At 46.7% G+C, this 12,917-nt stretch overlaps 1 protein-coding gene across 1 annotated transcript in view; it reads left to right on the plus strand.

Annotated features, from left to right (window-relative positions):
• Nucleotides 1–12,917, plus strand: part of LOC132816260 (plectin-like) — a 295,683-nt gene that overhangs the window by 25,684 nt on the left and 257,082 nt on the right. Inside the window, exon 3 of the mRNA XM_060825757.1 lies at nt 1,830–2,006. Coding sequence (XP_060681740.1) covers nt 2,004–2,006 — 3 coding nt within the window. The 5' untranslated portion in view covers nt 1,830–2,003. The remainder of the gene's footprint in view (nt 1–1,829; nt 2,007–12,917) is intronic.

The raw sequence follows: 12,917 nt of genomic DNA on the forward strand, positions 1-12,917 counted from the left end.
GGATAGTGGAATCAAGGGTTATGGAGATAAGGCAGGTACAGGATACTGATTAAGGATGGCCAGCCATGATCATAATGAATGGTGGTGCAGGTTCGAAGGGCAGAATGGCCTGCTCCTGCACCTATTGTTTATTGTCTATTGTCCAGTGCCACCTTGTCCCTGTGCCCAGTGCTGGTTCTGTCCACTGACTCCCTGCTCCTGTGTCCAGTGTTAATGCCAGTGCTGGTTCTGTCCAGTGACTCCCTGCCCTTGTGTCTAGTGACTCCCTGCCCCTGTGTCCAGTGTTGATGCCAGTGCTGGTTCTGTCCAGTGACTCCCTGCCCCTGTGTCCAGTGACTCCCTGCCCCTGTGTCCAGTGTTGATGCCAGTGCTGGTTCTGTCCAGTGACTCCCTGCCCCTGTGTCCAGTGACTCCCTGCCCCTGTGTCCAGATGCTGGAGTCTATTATAAAGGATGAAATTACGACACATCTGGATAGTAGTAACAGGATAGGTCAGAGTCAGCATGGGTTTATGAAGGGGAAATCATGCTTGACTAATCTTCTGGAATTTTTTGAGGATGTGACTCTTAAGATGGATGAGGGAGATCCAGTGGATGTAATGTACCTGGACTTTCAGGAAGCCTTTGATAAAGTCCCACATAGGAGGTTAGTGAGTAAACTTAGGGCGCATGGTATTGGGGGCAAAGTACTAACGTGGATTGAAAGTTGGTTGGCTGATAGGAAACAAAGGGTAGTGATAAACGGCTCCATTTCGGAATGTAAGGCAGTGACCAGTGGGGTACCGCAGGGATCAGTACTGGGACCGCAGCTTTTTACAATATATGTTAATGATATAGAAGATGGTATCAGCAATAACATTAGTAAATTTGCTGATGATAATAAGCTGGGTGTTAGGGTGAAATGTGAGGAGGATGTTAGGAGATTACAGGGTGAACTGGACAGGTTAGGTGAGTGGTCAGATGCATGGCAGATGCAGTTTAATGTGGATAAATGTATGGTTATCCACTTCGGTGGCAAGAACAGGAAGGCAGATTACTACCTAAATGGAATCAATTTAGGTAAAGGGGCAGTACAGAGAGATCTGGGTGTTCTTGTACACCAGTCAATGAAGGTAAGCATGCAGGTACAGCAGGTAGTGAAGAAGGCTAATAGCATGCTAGCCTTCATAACAAGAGGGATTGAGTATAGGAGCAAAGATGTCCTTCTGCAGCTGTACAGGGCCCTGGTGAGTGGTGGCTGTGTGGAATGCTCTGCCCCAGAGGGCAGTGGAGGCCCAGTCTCTGCATTCATTTAAGAAAGAGTTGGATAGAGCTCTCAAGGATAGTGGAATCAAGGGTTATGGAGATAAGGCAGGAACAGGATACTGATTGAGGATGATCAGCCATGATTATATTGAATGGTGGTGCAGGCTCGAAGGGCAGAATGGCCTACTCCTGCACCTATTGTGTATTGTCTATTGTCCAGTGACTCCCGGCCCCTTTGCCCAGTGTTGATGCCAGTGCTGGTTCTGTCCAGTGCCACCCTGCCCCTGTGTCCAGTGTTAATGCCAGTGCTGGTTCTGTCCAGTGCCACCCTGCCCCTGTGTCCAGTGCTGATGCCAGTGCAGGTTCTGTCCAGTGCCTCCCTGCCCCTGTGTCCAGTGACTCCCTGCCCTGTGTCCAGTGTTGATGCCAGTGCTGGTTCTGTCCAGTGACTCCCTGCCCCTGTGTCCAGTGTTGATGCCAGTGCTGGTTCTGTCCAGTGACTCCCTGCCCCTGTGTCCAGTGACTCCCTGCCCCTGTGTCCAGTGATGATGCCAGTGCTGACTTGGTCCTTGTTTTTCTCTGCAGAAGAGGAACAAACGCATTGAGAGCAAGAAGCCACCAATCGCTGAGGTGAATGTTGATGTAGAGAGTGACACGTCACTGCAGGAACCACAGAGTGAACGTTTACGAAGGAGCAAGAAAAGGAAGTCGAGGAAAGCAGACAGCCTTGAGGATCCCTCTGCTCAACCCCAGGAGGTTATGGTGTGTCTTGTTACTGTTTGTTATCACACTGTGTTCCAGTGACAGGGAGAATTCTCTCATCACTGCGAGTTAGATCCTGGCTGTAATCTTTGAGAATGGGACTCTCCCATTATTGGACCTGGGTCTTTATGTGCTATGAATGAATGAATGTGTGATCGATGGGCACAGACACCCAGTGGACAGTGATAGAGGGTTTTTGAAAGATTGATGGAGTGTAACAAGATGAATTTATTTGAGCTTGAACCATACATTTGTGGGAGAGTCTCCAGGTGTAGCTCGGAAACTGATACACTGATAGGTGAGATATAACCTGAATCCATGGGTGTGTTTGCATGTGAAAGGTCCAATTCCATGTTTTATTCTCCCAAGTCCTGGGTCTCGCAACATCTTATCAGCATTCTCGGTGTAAGCTTAATTTGTTTGGGGTGTTCGCTTCATTGGTAAATTATTTCCTTAGCTTCCTTTAGAATTTGTGTCCAATCCACTGTCAGGTATGGAATTGGCGTTAATTTGGTGTCAAAACGTGGGGTGTTGGAAAAACACAGCCATCAGGCAGCATCTGAGGAGCAAGAGAGTTGATGTTTCGAGCTTGCAGCAATTTAACAAAACACAGATCATAAGCCCTTCCGGACAGGCCAAATGATCTCCCCCCTGGTAACCCTTGGATAAATCTATTCCTCTTGTAGTCTCATTCATAACGGTTACATGAGTCAGTGTAACTCGTTACGTGAGTGACTTAACAATATCCATGTATTTCCATGATATTTGTCAATGTTGTGAACCTTCCTCAGAGGATAGACATTCTCATCACCGTGTTAGGGAATGCGAAGGACTGCCCCAATGAAATGTCTTCCTTTATGTTGTCATCACAGGTACCGAGTGTGAGGTGGCAGGGTGGCTCGGTGCTGAACCCTGCTGCCTCACAGTGCCAGGAACCCAGTTTCGAATCCAGCCTCAGGAGACCATGTGGAGTTTACACATTCTCCTCGTGTCTGCGTGGGTTTCTTCTGGTGCTCCGGTTTCCTCCCACTGTCCAAAGATGTGCAGGTTAGATGAATTGGCCATGCTAAATTACCCATGGTGTTCAGGGATGTATAGGTTAGGTGCATTAGTTGGGGTAAATGTAGAGCAGTCAGGGAGGGGAATGGATCAGGGTGGGTTGCTCTTCGGAGGGTCAGTGTGGACTTGTTGGGCCGAAGGGTCTGTTTCCAGACTGTAGGGATTCGATGATGAGTACCCGGTTGGCTAATGGATAAACTCCTGAAGTGACATAAGGGCATTCTTTCAACTGTCCATTTTCTCAATTGTTTATCTGGAACCCAGCCAGGCACCTGATGCGTGTCTAGTTGAAACAAACTAATACTAATCATGGTTAAGATTTAACTAGCATAACTAGTGCATGTCCCAGGTTTGTGCTTTTCCTTTGTCATGTTGGCTATGTGATCAATAATCAGATTGGTTGTGTCCTGGAGGACTTTTAGAAGCTTAATAGACTTTAGAGATAATTGCAATGATTCCTGCCCTAACTGACTAGTCTTTGCTGGTCCCAGTAGCTCCTCAGTATCATTATTCACAGGTTTTTCTGTAGAGACTGTATCTGAGAGTCAAGATCCCTAATATTGTTGGGGATTTGGAGATGCCGGTGTTGGACTGGGGTGGACAAAGTTAAAAATCAGGAAATTCGACATTTCGGGCCAGAGCCCTTCCTGATGAAGGGCTCTGGCCCGAAACGTCGAATTTCCTGTTCCCTGGATGCTGCCTGACCTGCTGCGCTTTAACCAGCAACACATTTTCAGCTCTGATCTCCAGCATCTGCAGACCTCACTTTTTACTCAAAGTTAAAAATCACACAACACCAGGTTATAGTCCAACAGGTTTAATTGGAAGCACACTAGCTTTCGGAGCGACGCTCCTTCATCAGGTGATAGTGGAGGGCTCAATCCTAACACACAGAATTTATAGCAAACATTTGCAGTGTGATGTAACTGAAATTATACATTGAAAAATCGATTGTCTGTTAAGCCTTTCATCTGTTAGAATACAGGGATAGTTTCACTTCTTTCATGTGTAAATCACAAAACCTTTTTTTTAAAGTTGCATTCTTGGGTTAGCTGTTAACAATGGGTGATAGCTAGACAATATGTTGAAGGTGTTAGCCCCCTGTGTTCTCTGTCTATGACCTGATGTTTAGATTGATTCTAATCTAAAAAGTGAGATAACAGAGTTTTACATGAATTCGTGCAGTTTTTGAGCAAAGTACAATGTAACCCTGCGAGTACAAATTCACCCCACACAATATATGTGTGCATGTGGGTCTTTGTCTGTGTGTGTGTGTGTGTGTCTGTCTGTCTGGGTTGGGGGTTGTGAGTGTGAGAAAGTGTGTGTGTGTGTGTGTGTGTGTGTGTGTAGTGAGTGCATTGTTGAGGAGGCACTGGCCCAGTGGTATTATCGCTGGGCTATTTATCCAGAGAAAGTGAGGACTGCGGATGCTGGAGATCAGAGCTGAAAAATGTATTGCTGGAAAAGCGCGGCAGGTCAGGTCAGGTGATGCTGCCTGACCTGCTGTGTTTTTCCAGCAACACATTTTCAGTATTTATCCAGGGACCCAGCTAATGTTCTGGATACCTGGGTTCAAATCCTGCTAAAGCAGATGGTGGAATTTGAATTAAATAAAAAGCTGGAATTAAGAATCTAATGATGACCATGAATCCATTGTTGATCGTCAGTAAATTCACTAATGTCCTTCAGAGAAGGAAATCTGCCATCCCTACCTGGTCTGACCTCCATGTGACTCCAGACCCACAGCAATGTGGTTGTCTCTCAACTACCTTCTGGGCAGTTAGGGATGGGCAATTAAAACTGGCTTCATCCCGTGAATGAATAAAAAATAATATTAAGGATATCAACTGTTGCATATTTGGCACTGGTATTTCTGACAAGCCTCACTTTTTCCTTGAGTTGATCTCTGTCTAACTGTCTTTGGAGAAGGTAGGTAAACAATTGCTTGTTGGTGGGTGAGTACCATTCAGGTGTTTGTATCTCAGGTTAATGACTAAGTGCACATACCTGTTTCCTGAAACAGGAAGAACAAATTCCCCTGTTTCAGCTAATCTTGCTTCCTCGGTATGCACTGTGTCTGGGCCCCAGGTGGGGTGCTGGAGTGGTTTTGATTTGATTTGATTTGTTATTGTCACATGTACCAAGATACAGTGAAAAGTATTGTTTTGCATGCCAACCAGACAAACCATACCTTACTAAAGTACATCAGGGTAATAGAACAGAATGCAGAATATGGTGTTACAGAGACTGAGAAGGTGCAGAGAAAGATTAACTCTAATATACAAGAGGTCTGTTCATAATTCTGAGTTATAAATCACACCACACCAGGTTATAGTCCAACAGGTTTCTTAGGAAGCCGTAGCTTTCAGAGCGACGCTCCTACATCAAGTAACTAGTGGGACAGCATCATAGGACACAGAATCTAGAGTAAAAGATGACAGTGTCATACAACTGAGGCAATATATTGAACAAACATTTTAGCTTTGTCCACCCCAGTCCAACACTGGCACCTCTACGTCATAATTTTGATAACAGTGGGGAAGAAACTGTTCTTAAATTTGTTGGTACATGTTTTCAAATATTTGTATCTTCTGCCCGATGGACAAGAGTGGAAGAGAGGGAAACCAGGGTGGGAGGGATCTATGATGATGTTGGCTGCTTTCCTCAGTAAGCAGGAAGTGTATACGGTGTCAATGGATAGAAGGCTAATTTGTGTAATGGACTGGGCTGTGTTCACAACTCTGTAATTTCTTGTGTTATTGGGCAGAGCAGTTGATACTGGAAAAGCGCAGCAGGTCAGGCAGCATCCAAGGAGCAGGAGATTCGACGTTTCGAGCATAAGCCCTTCTTCAGGAATCAGGAATAAGTCCTGAAGAAGGGCTTATGCCCAAAACGTCGATTATCCTGCTCCTTGGATGCTGCCTGACCTGCTGTGCTTTTCCAGCAACACATTTTCAGCTCTGATCTCCAGCATCTGCAGTCCTCACTTTCTCCCCAGAGCAGTTGATACACCAAGCTGTGATGCATCTGCATAGAATGCTATTATGGTGCATCTATAAAAATTGGTAAGAGTCATTTTATTAGATTTTATTAGATTACTTACAGTGTGGAAACAGGCCTTTCAGCCCATGCTGAATTTCCATAGCTTCCTGAGGCTTGGTTTTGTTTTGAGGTTTTGCTGTGGACCAACCTAGAATCCCTCTGATCAGGATGTCCTGAGTGAGGCTATGTAATTGCCTTTACTCAAGTGGTGTTCCCCAGGCATATTCAGCCTGGCAAGGGAATCCACTTCCATTGCAAAACTCTGCAACCCATCTGCCCCACATACTGCAATGTATAGTTAGTTGGGATGCATTGCTATTATTCCAGCTCACGTGGACTGTAGCTTTCGTCCCTGGTTTATGCTCGGTCTGGCATCCCTCGGTTTTGGTTAGATTTCCCAAGGGTGTCAAATTAGCTGTTGTCCCCTCAGGGATGTACAATGTTTTATCATGACAATCTCCCTCCACTCCACTGTTCCTGGGCACTAGTGAATTTTACATTGATAGGTTCCCATTAACAATATCGTGCACAACAATAACCAGCACTTCCATTATTTAGGTCCAATCAGCTGTCTTCTTATTCCACTGTCCTTCCCCTGGGGTGATGACGATGGTGGCCATGACTCTGTTGTTTTAGAAGATTAGATTAGATTACTTACAGTGTGGAAACAGGCCCTTCGGTCCAACAAGTCCACACCGACCCGCCGAAGCGCAACCCGTCCATACCCCTACCTTTACCCCTTACCTAACACCACGGGCAATTTAGCATGGCCAATTCACCTGACCCGCACATCTTTGGACTGTGGGAGGAAACCGGAGCACCCGGAGGAAACCCACGCAGACACGGGGAGAATGTGCAAACTCCACACAGTCTGTCGCCTGAGGTGGGAGTTGAACCTGGGTCCTTGGCGCTGTGAGACAGCAGTGCTAACCACTGTGCCACCGTGCCGCCCAACTAACTATACATTGCAGTATGTGGGGCAGGTGGGTTGCAGAGTTTTGCAATGGAAGTGGATTCCCTTGCCAGGCTGAATATGCCTGGGGAACACCACTTGAGTAAAGGCAATTACATAGCCTCACTCAGGACATCCTGATCAGAGGGATTCTAGGTTGGTCCACAGCAAAACCTCAAAACAAAACCTGCATGGTTTGCCAGGAGCATTGGTGACAATATTTAAGTCTTGTAAGTTTCCAGCTGTGACCAATGTTTCCATTTAGGGGTGCCTTTAACAATTTCTAGAAAGCATGTGTCCCCTGTAATACTTACCTTGTGTGGTTCCAGTCCCCTGGGGCTGCAGTCCAGCCTGCTTTGGCAAAGTCTTCACCATAACTTCACCATCTCTTGGATCTGTGTTATCCACATCTGTTTCTTTTTGTCTTTTCTCCCAATCCCTGATCCGCTGCCTGTCCATCTCTCCCCCTTCCCACCCATCTCTCCCCCTTCCCACCCATCTCTCCCCTTTCCCTCCCATCTCTCCCCCTTCCCACCCATCTCTCCCCCTTCCCACCCATCTCTCCCCTTTCCCTCCCATCTCTCCCCTTTCCCTCCCATCTCTCCCCCTTCCCACCCATCTCTCCCCTTTCCCTCCCATCTCTCCCCCTTCCCACCCATCTCTCCCCTTTCCCTCCCACCTCTCCCCCTTCCCACCCATCTCTCCCCCTTCCCATCCATCTCTCCCCCTTCCCACCCGTCTCTCCCCCTTCCCACCCATCTCTCCCCCTTCCCACCCATCTCTCCCCTTTCCCTCCCACCTCTCCCCCTTCCCACCCATCTCTCCCCCTTCCCATCCATCTCTCCCCCTTCCCACCCGTCTCTCCCCCTTCCCACCCATCTCTCCCCTTTCCCACCCATCTCTCCCCTTTCCCACCCGTCTCTCCCCTTTCCCACCCGTCTCTCCCCCTTCCCACCCATCTCTCCCCCTTCCCACCCGTCTCTCCCCCTTCCCACCCATCTCTCCCCTTTCCCACCCATCTCTCCCCTTTCCCACCCATCTCTCCCCTTTCCCACCCATCTCTCCCCTTTCCCTCCCACCTCTCCCCCTTCCCACCCATCTCTCCCCCTTCCCATCCATCTCTCCCCCTTCCCACCCGTCTCTCCCCCTTCCCACCCATCTCTCCCCTTTCCCACCCATCTCTCCCCTTTCCCACCCATCTCTCCCCTTTCCCACCCATCTCTCCCCTTTCCCTCCCACCTCTCCCCCTTCCCACCCATCTCTCCCCCTTCCCATCCATCTCTCCCCCTTCCCACCCGTCTCTCCCCCTTCCCACCCATCTCTCCCCTTTCCCACCCATCTCTCCCCTTTCCCACCCGTCTCTCCCCTTTCCCACCCGTCTCTCCCCCTTCCCACCCATCTCTCCCCCTTCCCACCCGTCTCTCCCCCTTCCCACCCATCTCTCCCCCTTCCCACCCGTCTCTCCCCTTTCCCACCCATCTCTCCCCTTTCCCACCCGTCTCTCCCCTTTCCCACCCGTCTCTCCCCCTTCCCACCCATCTCTCCCCTTTCCCTCCCACCTCTCCCCTTTCCCACCCATCTCTCCCCCTTCCCACCCATCTCTCCCCTTTCCCTCCCACCTCTCCCCTTTCCCACCCATCTCTCCCCCTTCCCACCCATCTCTCCCCTTTCCCTCCCACCTCTCCCCTTTCCCACCCATCTCTCCCCTTTCCCACCCATCTCTCCCCCTTCCCACCCATCTCTCCCCTTTCCCACCCATCTCTCCCCCTTCCCACCCATCTCTCCCCCTTCCATCCACACAGTTGTTTAGCCAGTTTCTCACCGGAATTGGGTAACTCTGAAGTGGATCTAAGCTTCATGAGAATCTGTTGTGCTTTGGTTAAGCTAGTTTTAAGCATCCTATTCATTCCTGAATTCTGGGAGTGAATCCCAAATAGGGGCACACCTAGGTTTTATTACTTTCCTCGTGAAGTGAGTCCCTTTGTCTGAGTCAAGTTGTAAGGGTACACTTCATTGCGTTATAATTTCTTCTGCAAATATTCGGGCCACGGTTTCTGCTGAATAGTCCCTACATGGGGATTCTTCAGAGCTGAAAATGTGTTGCTGGAAAAGCGCAGCAGGTCAGGCAGCATCCAAGGAACAGGAGATTCGACGTTTTGGGCATAAGCCCTTCTTATGCCCGAAACATCGATTCTCCTGCTCCTTGGATGCTACCTGACCTGCTGTGCTTTTCCAGCAACACATTTTCAGCTCTGATCTCCAGCATCTGCAGCCCTCACTCTCTCCATGGGAATTCTTCTACCCACCTTGTAAATCTGTCTATACAGAGTAGGCAATACCTTTTCCCTTGATACTGTGAGAGGGTCCAGTAAAGTCCATCTGAGGTGGGGTACGCTTCGGAGGGTCGGTGTGGACTTGTTGGGCTGAAGGGCCCGTTTCCATAATGTAGGGAATCTAATCTGTTCCCATGGTCCTGGAGTTTGGGGCTAGTAACCAAGCTTCATTCTAATAGCCTTCCCTCCTCACACTGTGCACACGTCACAGATCTCTGACAGAGGTCTGTGATGTCCCTTCCCACTCCTGGCCACCACCAACACCATCTTGTGTGGTCTCTCCCAATACATACCATCCGTGGTATGTTTTTGTTAATGTTTGTCGTGTACAATGAGAGGTTACAATTCTTTCCTGCATTTTCTATACTCTATCCTTTCCTTTTCTAGCTCTCCTTGATGTCTGAGTTTGGTGATCTACTCAGATTGTTATATTTGTATTTCCTTTCAGTTAAACTGTTTCCATAATTCTTCTAGAAGTCACGGTATTTTATCATCTGTAATGTCTGGATGTTATAGATTCAGATTTATGCTCCTTAATTTGGTTTGTTATCATCCAATTCTCTACCTGCCAATCACCTCACTCAATAACAGTGAAATAATATCATAAAGGACTTAAACTTCTCCAGCTGTATTTCTCTGAATCCGTCTTGAGGATACTTCTTATTAAGTATTCAAATCCCAAAGCCCAAAATGGTTTAAATCTAAGTTGTCCTTGCTCCTTCCAATTCCACTCACTTTACTCGATCCCAAGAGTTTTATGGTCAGTTTCTCAAGGGAGTTAAGCCTCATTGTCTTGTGAATTAAGATATTTTCTCACTTTATGGGTCACATTTCCTGCCTTGCTATTTGGTAAGTCAATGCACATGATTGAAGCCCACCCTTCAGTGCTATATTTCCTCTCCTTTGGAATCTCAGAATATCCGTGCACATGAGTGCAATGTGCCAATAGCATGCCACACATTCTTGTCGCTTGTACGTATGATCTTTTCAAAAGATCTGTGAGGTTTTACTTATCACTTCATGTATTGACCCAATGCCTTGGGTAGTGGCTGGATTATCAAATTCAATTCTCTTAAAGAAAAGCCAATGCCACTAACATCACCAAGACAAGTCTACCAGTTTGTTACTCTCACCTAAACTTGCCTTTCACTAGAATTGGCATTTTAACCTCAGTTGTCATTAGGACCCATTAGTCTCTGTTAGGATCTGTTTTGGGGCCCCTCCCTGTTTGTCATTTTAATAAATGACCTGGTTGAGGGCTTAGAAGGGTGGGTTAGTAAATTTGCGGATGATACTAGGGTTGGTGGAGTTGTGGATAGTGACGAAGGATGTTGTGGGTTACAGAGGGACATAGATAAACTGCAGAGCTGGGCTGAGAGGTGGCAAATGGAGTTTAATGCAGGAAAGTGTGAGGTAGTTCACTTCGGGTAAGTAACAGGAATGCAGAGTACTGGGCTAATGGTAAAATTCTTGGCAGTGTAGATGAACAGAGGGATCTCAGTGTCCAGGTTCATAGATCCCTGAAAGTTGCCACCCAGGTTGATAGGGTTGTTAAGAAGGCGTATGGTGTGTTGGCGTTTATTGGTAGGGGGTTGAGTTTCGGAGCCACGAGGTCATGCTTCAGCTGTACAAGACACTGGTAAGGCCGCACCTGGAGTATTGTGTACAGTTCTGGTCACCTCATTATAGGAAGGATGTGGAAGCTTTGGAAAGGGTGCAGAGGAGATTTACCAGGATGTTGCCTGGTCTGGAGGGAAGGTCTTATGAGGAAAGGCTGAGGGAACTGAGACTGTTTTCATTAGAGAGAAGAAGGTTGAGAAGTGACTTAATCGAGACATATAAGATAATCAGAGAGTTAGATAGGGTGGACAGGGAGAGCCTTTTTCCTCGGATGGTGATGGTGATGGGGATGGGGAGACATAGCTTTAAATTGAGGGGTGATAGATTTAAGACAGATATCAGGGATAGTTTCTTCACTCAGAGAATAGTAGGGATGTGGAATGCCCCGCCTGCAACAGTATTGGACTTGCCGAAGTTAAGGGCATTTAAGTGAGCATTGGACATACATCTGGATAATAATGGGTCAGTGTAGGTCAGATGGACATCAGACTACTTTCACAGGTCAGCGCAACATCGAGGGGCCGAAGGGCCTGTACTGCACTGGAATGTTCTATGTTCTATGATTTCATTTTGTTTGCTGCTGAGCTTCTTCTGCCACCATTTTCCCCCCTTAATATCTTTCTCTCATCAGTTTTTTTTTTGCAATTCAACCAATCACTATCCTATCTCATTCCTGAACTCTGGAGAGATGTGTAGCCCCCAATGAACTATATTCTCATAATATCTTGATAAGAGAAGTCAAACATTTCTGTTTGATCCCCAGCAATAACATACTTTGTTTGGTCTTTCTTTTAGACAGCAAATTTTTAAGGTTACTTAATAACTTATATATATAAATTAGTCCAAATTCAATATTTTGTTTATTTCTTCATAAGTCATGAACAATTTTTCTTCCATGCACAAAAACGATTGAGACTGTGTGCATGCATTTCATTATTTTCCAGAATCCTTTGAAATTTCAGGTAACCGTTCCCTTTAAATGTTTTGGAATACCAGGCCATGTGAGTTGGAATATAATTTCTCTTGCTGTGGTTCTGCTCGCCGAGCTGGAAGTTTTTGCTGCAAACGTTTTGTTCCCTGGCTAGGGAACATCATCAGTGCTGTTGGAGCCTCGTGTGAAGCGCTGCTTTGATGTTTCTTCCGGTATTTATATTGGTTTGTTCTTGCCGCTTCCGGGTGTCAGTCTCAGCTGCAGTGATTTGTATGTGGGGTCCATTATGGTATGTTCAAGTTTGCCCAGGCTTTGAAATGCCTGATACTCAATATATTGCATGTTTTGTAGTAGTCCTCCAGTACTGAGGGAGCAGTGGCTTGATGGGTTAAGGACGACTCATTCGTCCCTGTGTTGTGATATTGCAAGTCTGCAGACAAATTCAGAAATTCAAGGGTGTTGGGAGAATCTTCTGTATTTGCAGTTATTGGAAAATCAAAACAGTATCTATTTCAATTCAAGCAGAATGGGTTCGTTAGTCCAAATAACCTGCCAATGAAAAATATGTATAGAATGTATCAATTCTTTGAGCTATACATGATTTGGAGATGCTGGTGTTGGACTGGGGTGGACAAAGTTAAAAATCCCACAATGCCAGGTTATAGTCCAACAGGTTTAATTGGAAGCACTAGCTTTCGGAGCGCTGATCCTTCACCAGGTGACAACCATCTGATGAAGGAGCGTCACTCCGAAAGCTAGTGTGACTCCAATTAAACCTGTTGGACTATAACCTGGTCTTGTGGGATTTTTAACTTTGAGCCGTACAGATAGTTTATTGCTGACCAAAGGGGTGAGGATGAAAATTCTTGGGTGTAATTGCATCACAAACCCCGTCTTTCTCCCTTACAGAGATAAAAAACACATGTTGTCCATCTTTTCTGAACAAGAGAGAGTCTGTGTCCTTTGTTAAGTTT

This window comes from Hemiscyllium ocellatum, chromosome 5 (assembly GCF_020745735.1).
Source record: "Hemiscyllium ocellatum isolate sHemOce1 chromosome 5, sHemOce1.pat.X.cur, whole genome shotgun sequence".
NCBI classification, from domain to species: Eukaryota; Metazoa; Chordata; class Chondrichthyes; order Orectolobiformes; family Hemiscylliidae; genus Hemiscyllium; species Hemiscyllium ocellatum.